The sequence below is a fragment of the Eschrichtius robustus genome, chromosome 11 (genome assembly GCF_028021215.1).
Source record: "Eschrichtius robustus isolate mEscRob2 chromosome 11, mEscRob2.pri, whole genome shotgun sequence".
Classification (NCBI taxonomy): domain Eukaryota; kingdom Metazoa; phylum Chordata; class Mammalia; order Artiodactyla; family Eschrichtiidae; genus Eschrichtius; species Eschrichtius robustus.
In genome coordinates, this window is record NC_090834.1 from 75,116,397 (window position 1) to 75,138,217 (window position 21,821).

The following is a 21,821-nucleotide window of genomic DNA, read 5'->3' on the forward strand; positions in this document are numbered from 1 at the left end:
GGAGAAGGAGCGAGGAGGGCGGGCGGGCGGGCGCGCCCGCCGCCGGGGGGGAGCAGGCAGCCAGGCAAGGAGAGGGAGGGGGCCGGAGTCCGCCCTGCGCAGCCGGGCCACGCAGGGAGGAAGGCAGCGGGCATCCATCTCCCCCGCGCCGAGAGCGCGCTGCGGCGACCACCTCACAGCAGAGCGCGAATTTCCAGACTCCCTCTCCTCCCCTCCCCTCCCCCTTCCAGGGGCTGGTCTTTGACCGGCCCTGGAAGCAGCTGACCTTCCCCCCAAAAGCTTTGTGTCGATTTCTCCATTTTCCCGCTGAGATGGGGACGGGAGCCCGGCCCCCCCACCCTCTTTTCCCTCCTCCTGGGCCTCGCCGCTGAGCGCCGCCGCCCCCTTCCTCCCTTCCTCCTCCCTCTCTCCCTCCCTTCTTTCCTCCTCTGCCTCCTCCGCAGCCGGACCAGCTCCCTCCCACATCTGGCGCCTAGAGACCCTGGGGATCCCGCGCACACGCCCTTGGACCAGTACCCGACAGAAAGCGCCCTGAGGGGCTTGAGTCGCTCTGGGGGTAGCCAGAGCCGCGGTCCTCTGTCTCCCCGACGGCTGGGGGGAGGGGGGAGGAGGTCGCGCGCCCCCCTCCCCGGCGCCAACTCCCCCTGGCGGCCGCTCCCATGGGTGTCGCTGGGCCGCGCCATGCCTAAGGAGGCGCCGCGATGGGCCAAGGGGACGAAAGCGAGCGCATCGTGATCAACGTGGGCGGCACGCGCCACCAGACGTACCGCTCGACGCTGCGCACGCTGCCCGGCACGCGGCTCGCCTGGCTGGCAGAGCCCGACGCCCACAGCCACTTCGACTATGACCCGCGCGCCGACGAGTTCTTTTTCGACCGCCACCCGGGCGTCTTCGCGCACATCCTGAACTACTACCGCACGGGCAAACTGCACTGCCCGGCCGACGTGTGCGGGCCACTCTACGAGGAGGAGCTGGCCTTCTGGGGCATCGACGAGACCGACGTGGAGCCCTGCTGCTGGATGACGTACCGCCAGCACCGCGACGCCGAGGAGGCGCTGGACAGCTTCGGCGGCGCGCCCCTGGACAACAGCGCCGACGACGCGGACGCCGACGGCCCCGGCGACTCAGGCGACGGCGAGGACGAGTTGGAGATGACCAAGCGCCTGGCACTCAGCGACTCCCCGGACGGCCGGCCCGGCGGCTTCTGGCGCCGCTGGCAGCCGCGCATCTGGGCGCTCTTCGAGGACCCCTACTCATCCCGCTACGCGCGGGTAAGTGACAACTTACCCATCTGAAGAGCGGGGCGGGGAAGTCAGGGTCCTCTGCCTCGCGAGGGCAGGGGTGGATTCGAAAACCGGTGCTTAGGGAGTCAGAACTGAAAGGGGGGTGTTTGTGCGCGTGTGTAAGCGACAGAGTGACTCTCCTGAAGGGTGACTAGCTTTGTACATATGTAAAGTCTGTGTTTGTATTCCAGATTTAATGTGTATGGGTGAGTATGAATGGGTGTGTTTGTGTGTATGAGTAGATTGTGTGTGTATATTTATGTAAGTGTGGTGGTGTGTATTTGGGTGGGTAAGGTATGTAGTGGGAATGAGTGAGCATGTGTGTATGTTTGAGTGTGCAGGAGTGCCTGTGTGTGCATATTTGCGTCTCTGCAGGTGTACAGGGTGAAAGTGTGAACTGTCCTTTAGATTTTGGTGTGGGGAGGGAAGCTGGAGCCCTTCCTCTCTCCCAGGTAAGGGCCACCTGGAACCAGCCAGGGCCCACAGAAGAGGGCTTGAGACCTGGTCTGCTGCCTGAGAGAGACCACCCCTCCCCAGGGAGCAGCTTCAGGCCATGGGGAGATGGTCAAGGGGGAACCTTTATGGCTAATTAATTGGTAGATAGCTGGGGAGGGGGATGTGATCCCTCTGAGACCTGCTCCTGGGAACAGAGCCTGCCCTTCTGCCTTGTCAAAAGGAGAGGGTGCTTGAGAGGGCCACTGGGCTTCTGCCTATGCTTCCTCTCGGACCTGTCGGGGCAGAGAAGGAGTCTACGGGGGGATCTGCGAGGACAAGGTTTGTGAGAGGTGGGTGTGTCTTCATCAGCCACTCCCCTTTAGTGACAGCAGCTTGTTGCCAGGGAGAAAGAGCACCCTGCTGTCGACCTTGGCCCCTCAGATGGCCTCTCTGACCACTTTCCTCAACTATAAAATGGGAGAGGGGGTCTGGTAAATTCTAAGGGTCCTTGCTGCTTTAATTGAGCCCCAAAGGGAGACACCAGTAGCAGCCACCTACCCTGGAAGACACGTCTTGCTTTTGCTGGGCTCTGTCCTCAGGGGCCTGAACCAAGCCTGTGGCATGAGGGGAGGGGTCAGAGTTGGGAATTTAAAGCAGAGCCTCTCCCCCATGTGTGAGCTACCCACTAACCCCCTACCAGTCCAAACACTGCCTCTGCTGCCCCGCTCTCCTTTACTGCTCCACATCCCTTGCCTCCTGCCCTCTGGAGCCCAGGGATGGAGGTTCGGGCAGGGGAGGGGGCAGGAGTGTCTGCCCAGCTGACTCCAGTGGGGAAAGGGGACTGGAGGGTGGGCACTGAAGTGTCCGTGGCAGAGAAAGGCTGTGTGTAGGCACGGGCCTGGTGGGTGTGTTACTGAGATAAAACACTCAATGTTTTAGCATCTGAGGGAGGGGGCAGCAGGTCTTATATATTAAATCTTAGCTCAGATGTGTGTGTGTGTGTGTTTGGGGGGGCACAGTAATAGGGGGAGAGTTAAACCCCCTGTTTTGAGGACCCTGCCCAAGGTCACCCGGGGAGTTAGAGGCCAAGCAGGATTGGAACCCAAATCTCCTGGGACCCCATCCTCCACCGAGCTGGCCCCCAGCTCCCTGCCATCTCCAGAGTGGACTGAGATGCTCGGAGGTCTCCCCTCCCCTCCCCTCTCCTGACAGAGGCCACCAGAGCCAGGGGATTATGTAACTGGAGGCTATGGCTGAGCTGTGGGGAGGGGCAGGAGGAAGGGGACTGGGAGGTTGAACTGGCACATGTGGGGCGGGGGGCACACGGGGCAGAGGCCTGGGTTAGAGCAGCTGCCCATTCAGCCTGCATTTGGCCTCGGACAGCGTCTCACCACAACCACCACCCCTTTGGCCCCAGAAGCAGAGTAGGCCCAACTTCCATAGGGTCCTCTCAGCTTTCGGGCTCCCCAGCAAGAGGCTGGGTCCCCCCACCCCTCTCCTTGGGCTCAGCTTTAGGGCTCTGGCCTGTGCCCCTGAGCTTCAGGATAGGCAGGGGTCACGTGGGGCACGTTCCAGCCCTCTGCCCTGTCCATCTCCTCCCACTGGCCGTTCCTCTGCCTTGGGGTGGCTGTCACCTCATGCAGATAAATGGGTTGGATAAATGGGGTCTTGCTGGTGTACAAAACCTTACAGAAAAGTCCTGGCTCTCTCCAGTGTCCACTGAAGAGCAGATTCTGAGGGAGAAGCTGGGCAGTAGGTGGGGGGGGTGGAGGTGGGTTAGAAGGTATGGTCCCACAGCCTATCTGTGCCACCTTCCTTCCCCCGTAGGCACACAGGGTTGTTCTAGCTCCCTTGGGTGACAGATGAGGACACTGGGGCCTGCCCAAGGGCACGCAGGAACTGAGGGCAGAGCCTGGATTAGAACCCAGGCTTCCTGCTGCACGCCCGGCTGGCCTAGCTGCATTGCGCTGCCTCTCTGCAGCGCATCTGCGCAGAGCCCAGCCGGCCGCCCGCCCACCCTGCCCCCTCCATCTCTGCTCCGCCACTGCTGTCACCTTTGTTTACCCCTCCCCACGCAGGCCCCAAGCCGCCTCAGATTTGTGGGTGGGGATTTAAATGTTTATTCTGGATTCGAGACCAGAATCCTGTGTCTGACACTGTAGATGTGCATGAAAGAAAAGCTGTATGTGTGAGAATCTGTGTAAGAGAGATTCTGTGTGGGTGTGAGAGGTTCTTCATGCGTGTGAGAAAGACCATATGAGTGAGACTCTGGGAGTGTGTGTGTGTGTGTGTGTGTGTGTGTTGAGACTATGTGAGAGAGATTCTGTGAGTCTCTGTATCAGAGAAATTCTGTGTGAATGTGAGAGAGACAGATTCTGTGTGTTTTGAGGGATGGACTTCGTGTGTGAGAATGAGACTGCGTGGGAGAGAGTGCGTATATGAGAGAGAGAGACTGTATGTGTAAGAGAGATGCTGTGTGTGTGTTTGTGTGAGAGGGAGAGAGGGAGATTCTTGGGGTGTGTAAGAGACTTGAGGTGAGTGTATTTCTGTGTGTGGCAGGCATGACACTGTGACGCCTTGCATGTGAGGCTGTGTGCACGAGCCCATCTGTGTGTGAGGCTGTGTGGGGTGAGGGCCCGATGTGTGACAGAGACCGTGTGTAGTGAGGGGTGTGTGAGACGGAAGCTGTGTGTGAGAACCTGGTGTCAGTGTGGCTGTGTGTGCTCGTATGTGAGACAGGCCCTGCATCGCCTGGGTGTGTGTGCCTTGAGGAAGATGAAACTCCAGACCAGCCTCCTGCCTGCTGCCTCCATCTCCTGGGACTCCTGAGCTGCCTTAGTGAGCGGTTTTTCCCCCCATTCCCCATCCTCAGTGGGAATACTGCTCTAGCTCAGGCCAGTTGTTGGTGCACAGGCCAGGCAGTGAGGCCACCCCTCTGCAGGCCTTAGCGGTGGCCCTGGGAGATTGGGGCTACTTGGCTGGGGTGGAAGGTCCCATCTGAGCTCTTCGGGAGTGACGGTACTAGCTGGAGCAGCGGGTTCCCTGGCTCCTCTCTCCTAGGATTTCCTGGGCGCCCAGCCCAAGGGGGTAAGGGGGGAGGAGGGGAGCCAGGACAGGATAGCCCAGCTTGTCTTCTGGGGTGAGGGGTGTTGTCCCAGACACAGAAGCAAAGGATGTTGATGACACTTTGCAGTAAGGGCTGAAGGGGCTTTCTGGGACTATGAGAGTAAGAACTACCCCAGAGGAGGCAACACTGGGACAAGCTTTGAGGGGCAAGTAGGAATCAGCCAGGCGATGGCAGGGGACGGCAGTGCTAGCATGCAAAGCTGTGGAGGTATGGGAGCAGGCAGGGCTGTGCTGGGGCAGCCCTGGCTTGAAACCTGCCCTCCTGTCTTCCCCGGGGACCAGCACAGGTCTGAGGCTCTTGGCTTTTATCTATGATTTTCATGTTGTCATCAGGAACATTGTTGTGTCAGGTCACACACCACCAATGGCAGTCCCTGCGCTGCAGGCCAGAGAGTATCTTCTGTGTGTGTGTGTGTGTGTGTGTGTGTGTGTGTGTGTGTGTGTGTTGATATCTGTCCCCCAAAGTCCCTTGACTTTCTAATGACAAAGAAGAGCCAATGGCCGCACACTTGGGAAGCCCCACCTCCATCTACTTCATTGCTCAGCTCTCCTCTGATGCCAGGTCTCTGTCTCTCTGCCTTGTCCTCACCTTTCTGGGACCTGATGTAGTCCTCTTCCTCCTCAAATCCCTGGGAAGGAATCTCACCTGGAAGCTGGGATGCAGAGCCCAGCCAGAGACTTCTGGTCCTCCCTTGGGTCCCAGCTGACACTGGGCTCTTGACTTGGCTTGGCGTACAGAGGGAATGGGGACGGAGATGCTATCAGGGACTTCCCAAGCATCTTGTCCCCCACCTCAGAGCCCACTCCCCCAGGTCAGGGCACCACTCTGAGTCATGGTAACATGTGAAGGAGACCCATGAGCAGTGGAGAAGGGCTGGGTGTGTTCCCCTCCTGCCACCCCAAGTGCTCCCCACCACAGTGTGTCCCCCATTCAGTGTTTTTCTCCTTCCCACGATGCTTTTACAGGTGTCCTCGTGTCTTTGAATGGTACTCCAGCCCCCCACCCGCTCCCCTCCCAGTAATGAAAATCACAAACCAAGTGTCTTCTAGTCAGAATCTTTCAGCCTCTTCACCTCTAAAGTGGGCATAATGATAGAACCTGTTCCAGAGGGTTGATGGAAAGAGTAACTGAGTTATCTGCATCTTGGTGGAGAGCCCCAAGCCACAGGGCCTGGCATGCAGTAAGTGTTCAATAAATGTTGGCTACTGTTATTACTCCCATTGGTTGGATTATCCTTTTACTTCATGACTCTCTCTAGACTCCATCCTTTGCCCTCTGTCTCCATGTCCACTATCCTGGTTCCAGCCACCATTGTGTCCCTCAGGCCCACCTCTCCTGCAGCTTCCTGACTGCTATCCCGCCTCCAGCCCCTGGCCCTTCCATTTCTTCCTCCACTTGGCAACCACAGAGGCCTCTTCAACTCACAGATCTGTCAGCTCACCTCCTTGCCTGCTTAAAACCCTTTGGTGCTTCCCCGGCCCATAATGTGGCCCTTAGGCCCTGCCTGCCTCTCTAGGCTCCTCTGGCCTGGCTCTGTCCATCACTCACCGAGCTCCAGTCATCCTGGCCTCATTTCAGTTTCTTGCACACGCCACATCTCCCAGCCTCGGGGCCTTTGCATATGCTGTGCCCTCTGGAGCACTCTTTCCTCCTGGTTTGCCCCTCTTTATCCTTGACACCCCGCCTCAAACATCAATTCCCTGGCAATGCCTTCCTGGACCCCCCAGGCTGGGTCCAGAACCAGAGTCCTTCCCTTCAGAGAAGCGATCTAGTTTGTAATAAAATGTTCATTAGCAGCCTTGCTTGATTCCAGTTTGTCTCCCACTCTAGAGTCTAAGCTTCTTACATACTCAGTATAATAGGAGGTATTATCATGACACATGAGGATGTTGAGGCCCATCGACCTCAACTGGATGAGGAGTGCTTTATCCAAGGTCACATGTGAACACGTTACTTGGGGGGCTGGTTCAGAAACCCATGTCTCTACCTCCTGGCTCCGTGGCTGGGAACCCCACCCACCTTATGACACCTCAGGGAGTGTCTGGAGTCTGGCACTCTGGGGGCAGGAGTCTGTGCTCCCTAACTCTGGGCGTTCTGGCATCTGCCAGAGCTTTGGAGGAGATTGGCTTGAGCCTCCCAGAGAGGGAGGCGTGTTTCCTCAGAGGTGGGGGAGGGTGGCTGGTGGGGGCTTGTTCCAGGGCCCGCTGCCTGGACCAGGGATCTCGGGGCCTCCCAAGACAGCTGAATATAGTTATACGGCTATTCTGAGCAGTCTCATGACCAGTGTATTTGCTCTGGACCAAAAGGTCAAGCCGCTGTCTCCCATCAGCCCCCGGGCCAGCCTGGCCACACCCCTGGCCTGAGTGTCCCATCCCTGGGTGCAGGCTCCAGGGAAAGGGGGGCCTGAGAGGCTCCAGGGACAGTTAGATGCCTGGTCCTAGTTCAGGGGAACCACTTGTGTGGGAGGGACCACCTTTCACATGCATGGGACTGTTGGGTACTCCCAGGCCACCTCTAGCCACTGCCCTCATCCGGTGGAGGAGGAACAGGCTCAGAGCAGGGAAGACACTTAAGACCACACAGCCCATCAGCGAGGCTCGAACTCACACCCCAAGCCTCTTGGCCCAGGGCCTGGCCGTTTGCATTTCTTTTGGCTCTCAGTTTTAAAAGAATATCAAATCCTACCTGGGCACACTGTTCTCCTTACTTACGCCTCTGATTTCCTCCCTTGAGCGAGGGAGAATCTGCAGTTACCTGCCCTCCCTCCTCCCTTCCCCACTCCCCTCCCAGGGCCCAGTACAGCTGGTCAAGACCTCCCTCAGCCAGTCAACCCAGACTTGGTCCAAATCCTGTTATCATCCCCCAAGCAGGATTTTCCAGAAGCCCCTCCCTTTCTTGAGTCACAATGCTAATGGCCGCTGTTTACTAAAGCACTTACTATGTGTCGGACAGCCTGAAGGGTTTGATGTACATATTCTCATTTACTTCTCATACAAACTCCCATGGAACTGTATCATTATTATCACACCAATGCCACGGATGAGGCTGCTGAGGCTCAGAGAGGTTAAGTAACGTTTCCAAGGTCACTTAGCTCACGAGTGGTGGAGCGGCATTCAGCTGTGGGTCTGCCTGACCCCGGAGCTCTGTCCATAACCACTAGTCAGTACTGCCGCCTGTCACTGTTCCAGGGATGCTGGGGTCTGTGGCTTCCTGTGGCTCAGACTCGGGTTTCCTTCTGGATCCCGTCCTCCCTCACCAAACACTCTTCCCCAAAAACCTGTCTGGGAATCCTGCTCAGCGAGTTCTGGCCCCTGAACCATGGCAGGTGAGGGTCCAGCCTGGTGGGGTAAGAGGGTGCTCTGCTAGCCCCCAAGAAGAGGGTTTTCAGAAGGGGCCTCTACTGCCCCCACCTGCTGTGCAGGCCTCGGGGCTCCATATGGCCTGCAGGCAAGCAGCAGGGGGCTTGGGAGGATCAGGAGTGAACATGCACGAGGTGCCGCGCGGTGAGCATGCTGGCTCCTCCTCAGCTCGGCGTTCCAGGCCTCCTGCTCTGGAAGCTGGCCGTGCGCCCCGCTGCGCCCTTCTGCCAGGCTCCCCCCTGGCCTCCTCATCTTCAGCCCTTATTCCAACCTCTAGGTTTTTGCTCATCCATTCCCTCTCTCAGTGTCCTTTCTAGTTCTTGCTGAACATGAAAACCCATCCCCCGAGGTCCCTAATGCTTAGCCTGGCTGCTCCTGCCCTCACTGACCTCCTTTGGGAGTGAGGGGTCTGGGTTGCACAGGAAGTCCCCAGGCTTGCATGATTCCAGCTGGAGGTCAGTGGGTCAGCTCTGGGGGCCTGTGGCTGGGGACAGGCAGGCCCTCAGGCTTAGCACCCACCCAGGGACATGGAGAGATGAGGCCACAGGCAAGGCCCCAGTTGTAGGTATCAGGCAACTACACCAGAGCAAGATCTGTACCCAGGCCATTAAGCCAACCAGGCTTCTGTAGGCAAGTTCCATCGCCCCTTCAGGCTGCAGTTTCTCTCCCTGTGAAAGACAGAGGAGCTTCTAAGTGACCACCAAGTCCCTTCTCCAGTCTGACACTCCGGGAGTTTAAGAATTCCAGGCTTCAGCTCCCCGGAGGCGCTGTGGGAGCCAGGTTAGTCCTTCCCTATTTCTCCTTCCACGTCCTCGGCCCACCTCCTCTCCAGGGCACATGCGAGCCCTCCCGGTACCAAGCGGGCAGGAGCCCAGGGATGGGGGTCTCAGAAGCGTCCTCCTACATTCGTTCAGGCTCCCTCAGCCTGCTCTCATTCCTTCATCTAAGGCATAGTAATCCCGCCCTGCCAGGGGTCGCCACGGACGCAGGGCCCCTGTGAGCCATCGGGCATGTAGACTCATCCAGCCCTCTCGTGCCACAGCCCTGGGGTACCACCTCTTTACAGTGTGCTTGCTTAGGCCCAGGGGGTGGCACCTGCCGCCCTCTTCTCCAGGCCCTTCTCTTGGCTGGCTGCCCTTCAGGAGCTGCAGAAAGGTGCACTCAGAGACGAGAGGCTATGCCAGGCGGTAGGGGCTGGAGCAGAGTGCGGGGTCTAAGTCCACTGGTGTAGGGGCGCTGCAGAGAGGGGGGCAGTGAGCTTCTGCTGTGCTGGATGGGCCGGGGCTGGGGTAGGGGTGTTTGTAATAGTTGCTATGGGGGCTGCAGGGGTGTTTGCTGGAGGACTCCCACCCATGGGTGACTCTCAGTTTACCTGGGATGCTTCAAAAGGTCAGGCTCCTGGGCTCTGTCCCTGGAGAATTCGACTCTTAGATCTGGGACGAGGTGGTCAGGATGCTTACTCCACTCCCCGGAGAAGCTGATACTCGAGAGGGAGGACTTGCCGTGGGGTCTGGGACGGGGCTCGTGCTACTCAGTGTGGTCCTCTGACCGACAGCATCCGCATCACCTGGGCACTTGTTAGAAATGAAGAGTTTCAGGCCCCAGCCCCGCCCCCCCCAGATCTACTGATTCAGAATCTGCATTTTAACAAGATCCCCAGATGAATCATACGCACATCAGATTCTGAGAAGTGCTGAGGCAGGAAACAGTTCCCAGTGGAAGGGAAGTATCAGGACACAGAGAGGCCTGGATGGGCGCGTGCGGGTTGACAGAGCTTCACGGGTGATTCTGATCTTTCCTCGCGCCCAAGACATTGACATCAGGGTGATGTGCCTGGGGGGTGAGGCCCCAGCTCAGTAAATGACAGCCGCATCCACCTGGGTGGTCAGACCAAAAACCTCGACACCATCCTTGATTCCGCTCTTTTTCTCGCGCATCAGCAAATCCTGTAGTCTCTGTGTTGAAAGCCTAGCCAGAACCCGGCCCCATCACATCACCTCCACTGCTACCTTCCTGGCTGAAGCCACCATCTTCTCTCCCCTGGATTACTGTGAACTGTCCCCCCTGCTTCTGCCCTTGCCCACGCCTTCTGCACAGGGTAGCCAGGGCCCTCCTGGTAAAACACTCGTCAGATCTGGCCACCGCTGTGCTCTGCTCGTTCTGGCTTCTGGTCTCACTGGGGGAGAAGCCCTGGTCCCTACGAGGGTTATAAGGCTCCACACGAGCTGCCCGCACCCCACCTCTCCCTCTGCTCTCCTGCCGCTCTCCTACTCAGCTCGTTCTGGCCTCCTTGGTTTTCCGCCAGCACAGTGCTTGTGCTTCTGCCTCAGGACCTGTCCTCTTGCCCTGCTTTCCACCTGGAGCCTTTCCCCTCACTATTTACTCCCTTGCCTCCTTCAGGCCTGGACTCAGATGTCATCCTCTCAGATTGCACCCTTGCATTCCCTTCCCCCATTTTGTGCTTTCCCGTTTTCTCCTTGGCATTTAACACCATCGAACTATATTCTACTCATTTACCTTGTTTATTGTATATTTCCCTCACTAGAATATAAGCTCCAAGAGGGCAGGGACTTTTGTCTCTTTTACCCATTGTTCTGTGCTTGGCACCTAGAACAGGGCCTGGCACATAGTGGATGCTAAATACGTAATCATTGAGAGAATGGATAAGGATGCCAGAGTTCAAGACCTAGGTCAGACATTGGCATGATGCCTTTGAGCCTATTACTGGCTGATCCTACCCTTCTTCGCCTCACCTGGGAACACAATTCCTCCATCCCCCCAAGCCTGGAGCAGTGATGGAGAGGCAGAGGCTGAGGCAGTGATAGGAGAGCTGGAGTGCTCTAATCAGGACGAGGGGGGCAAACCGCAGTCAGGGCAGTGTCCCAATTGCCGCTGTCACCACCCAGGGCCAGACAAGGCTCTTCACATCCTGGCCCTTCCATCTCTCCAAACTCCTGCTTCACTCTGCATCAGCCCAACCACTACCCACAGCCAGAGCTCAGAGGCTGAGAAACTATTTTCGAAAACCAGGACGCACAGCTCTTAGGATGGTGATGTTGCAGGGACACCGAGTTCCCAGGTCCACTTGGTCCAGCCTAATGCCCACATCTGACTTCCCTTGGTACTCTGTTTCTCCTGAAGGCCAGCCAAGTTCATTTCCTTCCTCTCCCTCTCCCTCCCCAACTCCTTCTCCGTCCACCTCCTTCCCTCCCCTTTCCCCTCTCATTATCCTCTTTCCTCTGTCAGCTGTGTTTGTGGGAAGTTCTAGTCATTAGTTAGTGGTTTTCAATACAGACTCTTCCCCTCGAAGGCCTAGGATGCGTTTTGTCCCAAATCCCCCTGCTTAAAGCCTCAGTCATGTGCTCAGTAGAAAGTGCCTGAGCTTCAGGGCTGGTCCCCACTTCCTGGCTACCTGGTGTTGGCAACATGCCCTGGAGCCCCATTATCTCCTAAGAGTATGGTCTCTTGAGCCAGGAGGCCTGCATTCGAATCCCGGCCCCACTTCCACTTCCCAGCTGTGTGACCTTGGACAAGTTCCCAACCTGTCTGTGCCTCAAGAGAGGGATATTAATAGCACCTGACTCATAGGGAAGTTGGGAGGATTGAATGTGTTAAGCACTTAGCCCAGAACCTGAAACATAATAAGTGCTTAATTATCGTGGTTTCCATTATTGTCTTTTTAACAGCGCTTGGCTCTAGAAGATCCAAACCCTCACCTGTTCACCACCTGCTTCCTTTATTCAGCAACTGACTCTCCCTTCAAATACCTCTTTAGGGATCACCTCACCTACTTGGCCCCGGGGGCCACTTCTTCCAGAATCTGTCTCCCAGGGACCAGATTTCAGTGGTCATCCTGGAAGGCAGGCCTGGATTCTCTCTTGGTCCTGCCATGAGCCTGCTGTGTGTCATGGGCGGGTCATAGCCCTCTTCAGAGGGCTCAGTCACCCCATCTGTTGTCTTGGGCCACTCGTCCCTGCTCTGCCTCCCTCCCCAGGTGTCGGGGGGAATGAGAGAGATGGATGATGGAACTTCCGCCTGCGGGGGGAGGGGGAGGGAGGGCCATTGACATCAGGCTCTGATCGGGAGCCAAGCCCGGGGACCTGAGATGCTGACAAGTGTGCCAGTGTGGTGGGGCTGGTGGGCAAGAGCCATGCATCACAGCACAGGGCGTTGAAGTGTCTCCTCTTTATAGGGGATGCTCAGGCACAGGGAGCAGTGGCAGCGGGGGCCAGGCAGACCCCAGGAGCCTGGGGGCTAAGGCCTGGGGCTCCTGTTGGTGCCACTGGACAGTACGCGTTCTGAGGCTGGGATGCCCCGCCAGGCCAACGCCAGGCTGGGTGGGGATAAGCTAATATTAGCTGGGGCAGCCCCACACAGCTGAGCTCAGGGGGCCTCAGGAGCCAGCCTCACTGGGCCCAGGCTCTGATGCTGCTTCGGACTGGGCCACAGCAGCCAGAGGAAGCTCACTCAAGCCTGTGCAGGGCCTCGGATGCCCCTTCCACCCTGGCTCAACCCAGACCCTTCCCCTGCCAGCCTGGCAACCCTATTCCTGCTCTACTTTGGCTCCTGCCTGTGAGCCTCTGGCCCACTGCCTATGATGCGCCCGCCCACCACTTCCTTCCTTCCCCATCCACAGTGCAGGAAAGGACTGCTCTCCCTATACCCCTACTGTACACATAAAGACAGTCTATGTAGTTCCCCTGTCAGGGGCTGCTGTTAGCACTCATTCATTCATTCCACAAATATTTATTGAGCACCTACTTACTAGGCTGCTGGCACTGCTCTAGAAGCTGGGAGTAGAGCAAAGAATGAAACGGTCAAAAATCCCTGCCCTCAAGAAACTTACATTCTCAAGCAGGGAGAATAAAAAGAAACAAACGGATACATGGACTATATCGTGTGTCAGATGGTGAGGAGCGCCTCGGAGATATAAAATGGAGGGAAGACACAGGAAGTGCTGGAGGTGGCAACTTAACTCATGTGGCAGGGAAGGCCTCCCTGAGCAGGTGACATTTCAGCAAAGACTTGCAGGCGGAGAGGGAGGGAGACATGTGACATCTGGAGAACAGAGCAAACGGGACATGCAAAAGTCCTGAGCAGGCGCGTGCCTGGGCCCCTGACAGTGGGTACCGCCTGTGTGTGCCCGCCCAGCGCTCAGCCGTGCCCACGCCTGCGCTGCCGTCCCCTCCCCTCTCATGGCCACAGGGGCTGCACGGTCTGGACCTCCAGGGAGCCGGGCCTCAGGGAAGGGCTCCTGCCTCACCACAATCCAGGCCCTCCGTCCTCCTCTGCCTAAAGGCCAGCTGTGCCCAGCGGGAGATGCTGGGGCCACACAGGGCTGCCACCTGGCTGGGGTGATCTGCTCTCTGCGGGGGTGTGGCTGGAGGGAGACTGGTGAGGGAGCCAGCGGTGAGGGGCCCTTCCAGGCAGAGGTCCTGTCGGCAGTTTCCAGTGGCAGAGCCCTCGCTCTGGGTGCGCCGAGAGACGTGGTTAGTGTGGTGGTGACGGGCCAGACTGGAGCCAGACTGCGGGGCTCCGACTGCCAGGGTCCAAACCTGGCTCTGCCGGCCGTGAGCCCTGTGACCTCGTGGGCCTCGGCCACCTCGGCTGTAAAGGGTGCTCTGCAGACGCTGGCCTCACCCGCCCGGGGGCTTCTGAGAACAGGGACCTGACGTCTCCGAAGAGGGTTGCCGTAACGGTGGGTGGAGGCTTCGGTGGTCCCCTGGGGCCCTGCTCTGCCCATGCAGGTGGTAGAGCGGGAAAGTGGGACTCCCTTGGGCCTTGTCACCAGGGCAGGACTGAACGTATGTCAGACCAAGCCTCCCGCCAGGGCCACCATCTTAGCACTTAATGTTTTATGCTCAACCTCAGGGGCTCTCTGAGCAGCTGAGAGGAACACAGTCACCCGCTGGGTCACCTGGAGGCAGCCTGCGCCCTGGGCCGAGGGCGGGTCTCTTGGAAGCGCATGTGGCTGTCATCTGCTAAGGGCCAGCCCCGGGGCAGTGTGTTTCTCCTCGTGTTGCCATGGACGCTCCTAACTTGGCCCCTGACCAGCCCACACCCCTGGAGCATGGCCCTTGTCCTTCTGGGCCTTAGTCGCCTCATCTACAACGCGTACATAAGGGCATCACCTGCTTCTCAGGGATGCTGAGAGAATCCACTCAGACCAGAGGCAGAAGGGTAGTTTGTGAGAGAGAAAATACGGTTCAGAACAAGGCTGTATGTGGGAGGAGACCAGATCCCAAGGGCAGGGCGAGCGTGAGGAGGGGACAGGGCAGAGGCGAGAGCACAGGCCTTGGCCCTGGACGGGCCAGGGTTTTGGTGTCCCCTGCCTCAGGGTGGGCTCGGGCAGGTGGCATCTGGCTGAGCCATTTCCTCCTGTGAAATGGGGACGAGTCCCAGAGGGGCAGAGCCCCCAGCACAGAGCCTAGCACATGGGAGGCACTTACCAGGGGTTGGAGCTGGCTGCCTGGGGCACATTGAACCTGTTCCTGGGTTCAGATTCCCCAGGGGAGCTGGTATAAGGAGGCCCTGGCTGAGCCACAGAGACAGGGAGGCAGGCCGTGGAAGCCTCGTCTGGTAGCCCCATAACCTCGGGGGCACGAGCCGCTGTCACCAATGATATATTTAGTGGCACAAAGGTCAGAAATGCCAGGTGCTGGCTTCCCTTCTAGGCGGCAGGAATCGTGTCTCCCGAGGCCTGGGGGTCACCAAGAAGATATTTTTTCCCTGACTGGCAGTCTGGGGATCTGAGTAAACGCCTCGGAGTAAGAAATCACTGTGGTTTTTACTGACTTAACGAGTCTTTCCGCATTCATGGCTCTTCGCAGACCCTGTTGTGCTAACCTAGGAGATCCCATCCATCCTGTCTTTCCAGACTGCCCACCCTTGGCCTCCAGGCACACCAACCATTCCCCCAGGATGCCCTAGTTCCCCTGCCTCTTGCCTTGGCTTATTCTGTTCGCTCCACCAAGAATGCCCTTTCTTCCACCTCTGCATAGCTAAGATGGATCCATCCTTCAAGGCCAGCTTGGAAAAGGCTTCCTGTCTGGAGCCTTTCCTGATTCCCCTCCTGAACAGCCTGCTCTCCCAGAGAACTTTTCCTGCCCTTGACCCAGCTACCCTATTGGGGTGACATGTCTCCGCAACTCAGCTGCAGCTTCTTAGAGGACAAGGACCACCTTAAGAAATGATAGTGCCTGTTACATAATATGGAATCAATAAATCTTTGCTAAAACAATGTACCTCACAACAGCCCTGTGAGGTAGAAGGATTAGATATTATCCCTATTTTATTGAGGAAGGGAAACATGGCCAGGTCTTCTTGGGGAAATTAAGAAGGTAAACTAGAGCCGTGCTCGTGTTCCTTCCTGTGCTATTATGTTTAGGTTCCATGGTCAAGAATGAGGTAGTTGGATGGACAGATGGGTGACGGACAAGTGGATGAAAGAATGGATAAAAAGATGGGTGCGTGGATGGATACGGATGAATGGATGGGAGGAAGGATGTGTGGAGGGATACCCAGCTGCGTGGGTAGCTTGGCAGACGGGTGAACAAATGGATGGATGTGAGGGTAGATGGATAAATTTCTAGCCTCTTGGCTTCAAGGCAGGAGAGGAAGTCCTACCTCTCACTAAATGAAAACATCCTACAGGATGGGGTTTGGAAGCTGAGGACTTCAGGGTGGAAGGCAGGATGGAGCCACCCAGCCCATGTGTGGGTTTGCTGGATGTGAGGATGGCTTGTGGAGTGAGGGAGCTGAGAGCTGGGGGCAGGGACTGACCTGAGGGACTGGCTCAATCTCAAAGGTGAGAGGCTCCGATGGAGCAGACCCAGGACAGGCTGGAAAGAAGTTACAGGCAGAGCCATGTGACAGGAAGGACCTCAGGGCCCAGAGTTTTCCAGACTCCCTGCGGCCACTGGAGGGCAGGCAGTGAGTGGGGGATTGGCCTCTGAACCCCAGGCCACACTGAGCATAGCTGGGATTTCAGTCTGTTCTGGGGTGGGGAGGCCACTGTTCCTCCTCAGGCCCCCAGCCTTGGCGAGCAAGCCCCCCCGATGGCTCTGGCAGGACGTGCTCAGCCCCTCGGCTGAGGAGGGGCCCTCCTGAGGCCCTGGATGGCCCTTGCTCAGGTATACTGAGGTCCACGATCACCCAACTGCTTTTTTGCATCAATTCCCAAACTCTAGACGTGAGCGCCAAGACTTTCGTTCTAATTGCCTAGCAAGGGCCAGTCAAGGGCCCACAGACATGGGGGGCCAAGAGTTGAGCTTGGCAGGGCCTAGTGGCTTAGATGCAGCTAGCTGGGAGCAGACCCTTACAGCCGGAGCTAAGGCTCTCCCTTTGCACAAGGCACAGTGCTGAGCGCTCCAGGCCCCCTCCCCAAGCCCCGCTCTAGTGTTCCCCAGCACCGGGCTGCACCCCACCCCCACGCCCATGCACGCATGCGCGCGTGCGCGCGCGCGCACACACACACACACACAGACACACACACACACACACACACACACACTGGCCCCCGGCGATCTCCATGGGAAACCAGGTCCTGATGAGAGTGCCTGGTGCGCTGCTAACTGCTCATTACAGTCACAGCTGCAGCTAAGTATAGCTCCAGTACACACAAGACCAAGACAACAATGGAGGGAGAGTCTATCCATAAAACAGCTCCGCATGCAAACACACAAACATCTGCACACGCATGCTCCCCACACTTATGCACGCTGATGGCCTCGGACACTCATGAACCCAAAATTGCACCAACACAAAGTTTCATTCATTCTCTCAGGCATTCATTCAATCAGTGTTTGTTGAGGGGCCAGGAGAGTGGTTAAGAGCGTGTGTTCTGGAGTCACACAAAGCTGGGTTTTGATTTCTAACTCCATCACCTCCCAGGTGTGTGAGCATGGGCAACTTCCTGAACCTCTGCGAGCCGCAGTTTCCTTCTTTGTGGCATTTGGATGGTAACCGCAGTAAGGACCCCAGAGGTGGTGCAGGAGTCAATGAGACGGGGTGTGTGAGAGTGCTTAGGATGAGTCTGGTTCAGGATGTAGCACACAGTAGGTGTCTTTACCCTCACTATTGAATTCCTACTATGTGCCTAGCTCTGTGCTGGGAGCTTTATTTAAAGCTGTGATTTCCAGAGGTGGCTGTGAAAAGTGGAGCCTGGTGTATAATAGGCACGCAGTGAATGTTTGATGATTGAATGCATGAACGAATGAGTGAAAGCTGCATCCAAGGCTGGCCGGATGGCGTTTGAGCTTCCTTCCCTCAGGAGGAATCCACCCTCACTGGTCTCTCATCCAGGCTATGTCTCTGGTAGGATCGAGATGTTGTTGAGGGTAACACAGGGACCCTAGAAGAGGAGCTGGAGGGTGTCTGAGCCACCTCTCGCTTTGCACATGGGGAAATGGCAGCACAGTGGGAGCAGGCAGCAGGCATCATCCAGGCCAAACATTCGGCAGTCAGTGGCCAGGGCCCAGAGCTGCCACCCTGAGCCAGCCTAGCACAGCGGCCCAGCACAGTGAATGGTACCTGGTCCAGCCACAGCCCCTGAGTCCCTGAGCCTGCTCAGGCCACAGGCCCCATCCTGGCTTGGGCAGACACGGGAGTCACGCAGCCCCAGTCAGAACCCTGGCTGGGCTGTCGGGCAGGCTGGGGCCTCTGGGCTGGCACTAGACAGGGCTCCGTCCGCCCGCTGGAGAAGGGGCTGGAATTCCATCCAGCCTGGGTAGGAAATGGGCTTCAGGACTTGAAGGCACTGGCACTGTTCCCTGCCTTTGAATAGGCCGGCAGCTAAAGTGCCTGAGCCCTCTCCTCCCATCGCACCGCCTCAAAAAGAAAGTGACATTTCCTGGTGCTTTTTTAAGCCTGGGCTGGCTGGGCCAGGCCCGGGAGTGGGGTGGGGAGGGGGCGGGCAGCGCTGGGAGTCACACAGCCCGAGTCTCTCCTCACCTTGAGTGATCGCAAGGCACTGGGAATAGACGTGGCCTCATCTCCTCGCCATGTGCCCCAGATTCCAGATTCTGCACTCCAGGGCCCGCGTGCGGGTTTTGAATTCCACGTTCCCACGCCAGTTCTGTCCCCTAGGCAGGACTCGGGATGTTGAATTCCACAACGAGAGCCTTCAGCTGGCAGCCTGCTGGGAGGGGAGGCTATGTCTGGCCCTCTCTGAAAAGGAACTTCGTGCCCTTGTGCCCACTCTCCTCATCCACGTTCACGGCCAGTGGGGATGCAGGTCTTTGTGCCCATTGACAAGAGGTGAACATGATTGTGCCTGCTGCCTGTGTAGACATGAGTCTGCTGTCAATGGGTGTACCCACTGCCAGTGTAGACCTGGATCTGCGCTCAGTCACTGCCCATTGCCAGTGTAACACACCACCTCTGTGAGGAAGGAGCCGATGAGAACACAGCTGAATGATTAGCGACTGCATCTGTGGCCAGGTTAGTCATAGATGCATGGATAGAGATTATCCTTTTCCCAGTGTGGCCACAGATCTTCTGTAAGTGTGGCTAGTGCTGGTGTAAACACAGGTCTGAAATCAACGATTGTGCGCGTCGCAGGGTAGAGGCAGATGCGGTATCAGTGAGTCAGTGCTTGTGTGCACTGCCCGTGCAGGCGAGGGAAAGTGGGCATCAGAGGAGGGGTCACTTCCTAAGGAGGCTGCGGGAGTAAACTTTGTGGTACCCATGTGTAGGTGGATGGGTTGAGACAAGCAGACACACAGGATAGGCAGCTGTGCTCTTGCTTAGCTGTGCTCCTGGTTCCCGGGGAAGGGGCCCCTCTTCCCCTTCTAGTGGGTGGGGGGTATGGCTGAGCTAGATGGCGGGGCTGGTCCTGGTCCTCAGATCCAGCCACCTCATGGACCTTACATGCTAAGGGCGGAGAGAGACAAACAACAGAGATGAAAATAAGCAAGTTGGATGGTGTGACGTGGCAGCGTCATACAACTGGATACTTAGAATGGGTGAATGTTACTGTATATATTGTATACAAAAGGTATATGTATATTGTATATAAGTTATACCTCAGTAGACAAACAACAGAGACGAAAATAAGCAAATTGGATGGTGTGACGTGGCAGCGTCGTCCAACTGGATACTTAGAATGGGTGAATGTTACCGTATGTATTGTATACAAAAGGTGTATGTATATTGTATATAAGTTATACCTCAGTAAAGCTGGGGAAAAGTTAGTGTTTGAAGATGGTACGTGCCTAATGGGGCAAAGCAGAGGAAGGAAAATCCAATTAGTGAGGGGCGCTGGCAGAGATTTTAGAATGGTCAGAGTGGGCCTCATGAGACGGCGAGGGAATGAGCCATGAGGATGCGGGGAAGGGGGCTCTGGGCAGAGGGAACAGGCGGTGTGAGGGCCCTAAGGCGGGCGTGTGTCTGGCGTGTTTAAGGATCATGTTTGAGGAGGCGGTGTGGCTGGAACTTGCGAAGGGGGGCGGTGATAGGAGAGGAGCTCGGAGGGGAATGGAGGACCTGATCACGTGGGGACCGGCAGGGCGTTGCGAGGACCTTGGCCTTTCCTACGAGAGAAATGGGGACCCAGTGCAGGGTTTTGAGGAGAGAAATGGCACGATCAGGTTTACATTTTGAAAGGATCACCTGGCTGCTATGTTGAAAACAGTCCTAGAGCACCGGGAATATTGGAAGCCGAGAGACCAGTTAAGATGCTCTTAGCGTAATCTAGGGGGAGCTGATGATGCCTGGGACGGGGTGGTAAGAGTGGTGCTGGGAAGTGGTCAGATTCTGGATTTATTTCAATCTGAGCCAAGAGGATTTCCTTATAATTAACTGTGAGGTGTGACAGAAAGAGCAGTGTCAAGGATGACTCCAGAGTTTTTGGCAAGAATGTCCTGGGAGGGTAGGGTTGCCATCTCATGTGATGGAGAAAGCTGCCAGGGGTGGAGGTGGTACAGGCGCTCAGTTGACGTGCTGAGTTGGAGAGGCGGCTAGTAGACCTCCACCACAGAGACGCAAGGGAGCTGGATGCTGAAGTCCTGAGTTCAGGAGAAATGCTGGGCTGCAGATAAATATTTGGGAGTGTGCAGTCAATGGTGTTTGAATAGGCGATGGTATTTAAGCCTTCAAACTGGGTAAATCGATAAGGGAATGAGTATAGATGGAGAAGAGGCCCAAGGACTGCACTCTGGGGCACCCCAAGAGTTAGAGGCTGGGGACAAGATGGCACAGGACATCAAGAAGGAACAGCCAGTCAGGTGGGAGGAAAATCAAGAGACTGCAGGGCCCTAGAAAGTGTAACAAAAAGGAGGGAGTGATCAGCTGTCTCAGATGCTGCTGATGGTCAAGGAAAGTGAGGACCGGGAATTTTTCCCATTCTTTCTGCTAGAATGCTCTTCCTTGCACCCTGCATTTCCCTAGTGATTTTTACCCATCTTTCCAACCTCCGTACACTTGTCACTTCCTCGTGGGAGCCACTCCAACCCCAAGACTTGTTAAAGGCCCATAGAATGCCGTGTGCATTCCCCTCAAAGCCCTCGTCCCCTCATACAGGTACGTATTTGCTTGTCTGGTTATCTGATAAATGTCAGTCTCCCCTGCTAGGAGCTGTGACTGTTTTTGCTCATTCTGTACCCAGTGCCCAGCACAGGCCTGGGATAAGGCATAAATCTTTGTTGGAGGGAGCACAGGTGGGCAGTTAGCTGCGGTCCCACCTGGCTTGTGTCCACTGCCCTCCCTGATCTCTTCCTCTTGGGGTCATCTTTTTATTCCTCTCCCCCCAACACACACGCACACACACACACACACACACACACACACATATATATACACACACACACACATGCACACCCTATGGGGAGTCAGGACCCTTGACTCGATGCTAAAACATAAGTGGGCACTGGAGGGAAATTTCCCAGTGGATTCCTAGTGGACACTTCATGGACCTTGGAGCCTCAGTTTTCTCATCTGCCAAATGGGGGCAATCAAGGCTGTCTGGCTGATGGCCCAGCTGGTGTGTGTGTGTGTGTGTGTGTGTGTGTGTGTGTGTGTGTATGGATATGAAAGAGATTTATAAGTGGAAGCCCTGGAGTGTGCTGGTTTTAGAGTCAGAGAGACCTGGTTTCAAATTCTGCTTATCACTTCCGATCTGTGTGGGGTTTGGGTTTTTTTGCACATGTCTTAACCACTCTGAACCTCAGTTTTCTCATCTGCAAAGTGGAGTTAATGACACTTCCCTTGGGGAGGTTTTTAAAGATAAATGAGATCATGTTTGCAACAGTCGTCATTATTACTTTATAGCAGAGGTCAGTGAGGCTCAACAGAGACAAATATTCCCACTACTGAGGTGGTTGTGAGCATTGAAAAGGGCAAAGTGTGCCATCCATGTGGCCACGCACAGTGAGTGCTTAACAAAACCAGGCTCTGAAACAGCCGGGGGAGCTGGCCCAAGAAAAGGAGTGTGGACGGAAGCTGGCGGAAGCCTGGTGCACAGGAGAGATGGCTCAGGGTGGGTCCTGAGGCCCATCTGCAGGTGTGGGCAGGGCCGTCAGAGGGAGAAAGGGGAGTGTGTCCTGGTGACCCCAGAGGGCAGAACTGGGATCACTGGGAGAAAGAGGCAGGGAGGTTGACTTAAACATGAAAGAAATGCAT

The 21,821-nt window shown here is 56.6% G+C and overlaps 1 protein-coding gene across 1 annotated transcript in view; it reads left to right on the top strand.

The window, feature by feature from the left end:
• The first annotated feature begins 701 nt into the window (after positions 1–701).
• The window catches only part of KCNC1 (potassium voltage-gated channel subfamily C member 1), a 43,231-nt gene continuing 22,111 nt past the window's right edge, over positions 702–21,821 (top strand). The window contains exon 1 of the mRNA XM_068555290.1: positions 702–1,271. Within this exon, the coding sequence (XP_068411391.1) occupies positions 702–1,271 (570 nt within the window). The remainder of the gene's footprint in view (positions 1,272–21,821) is intronic.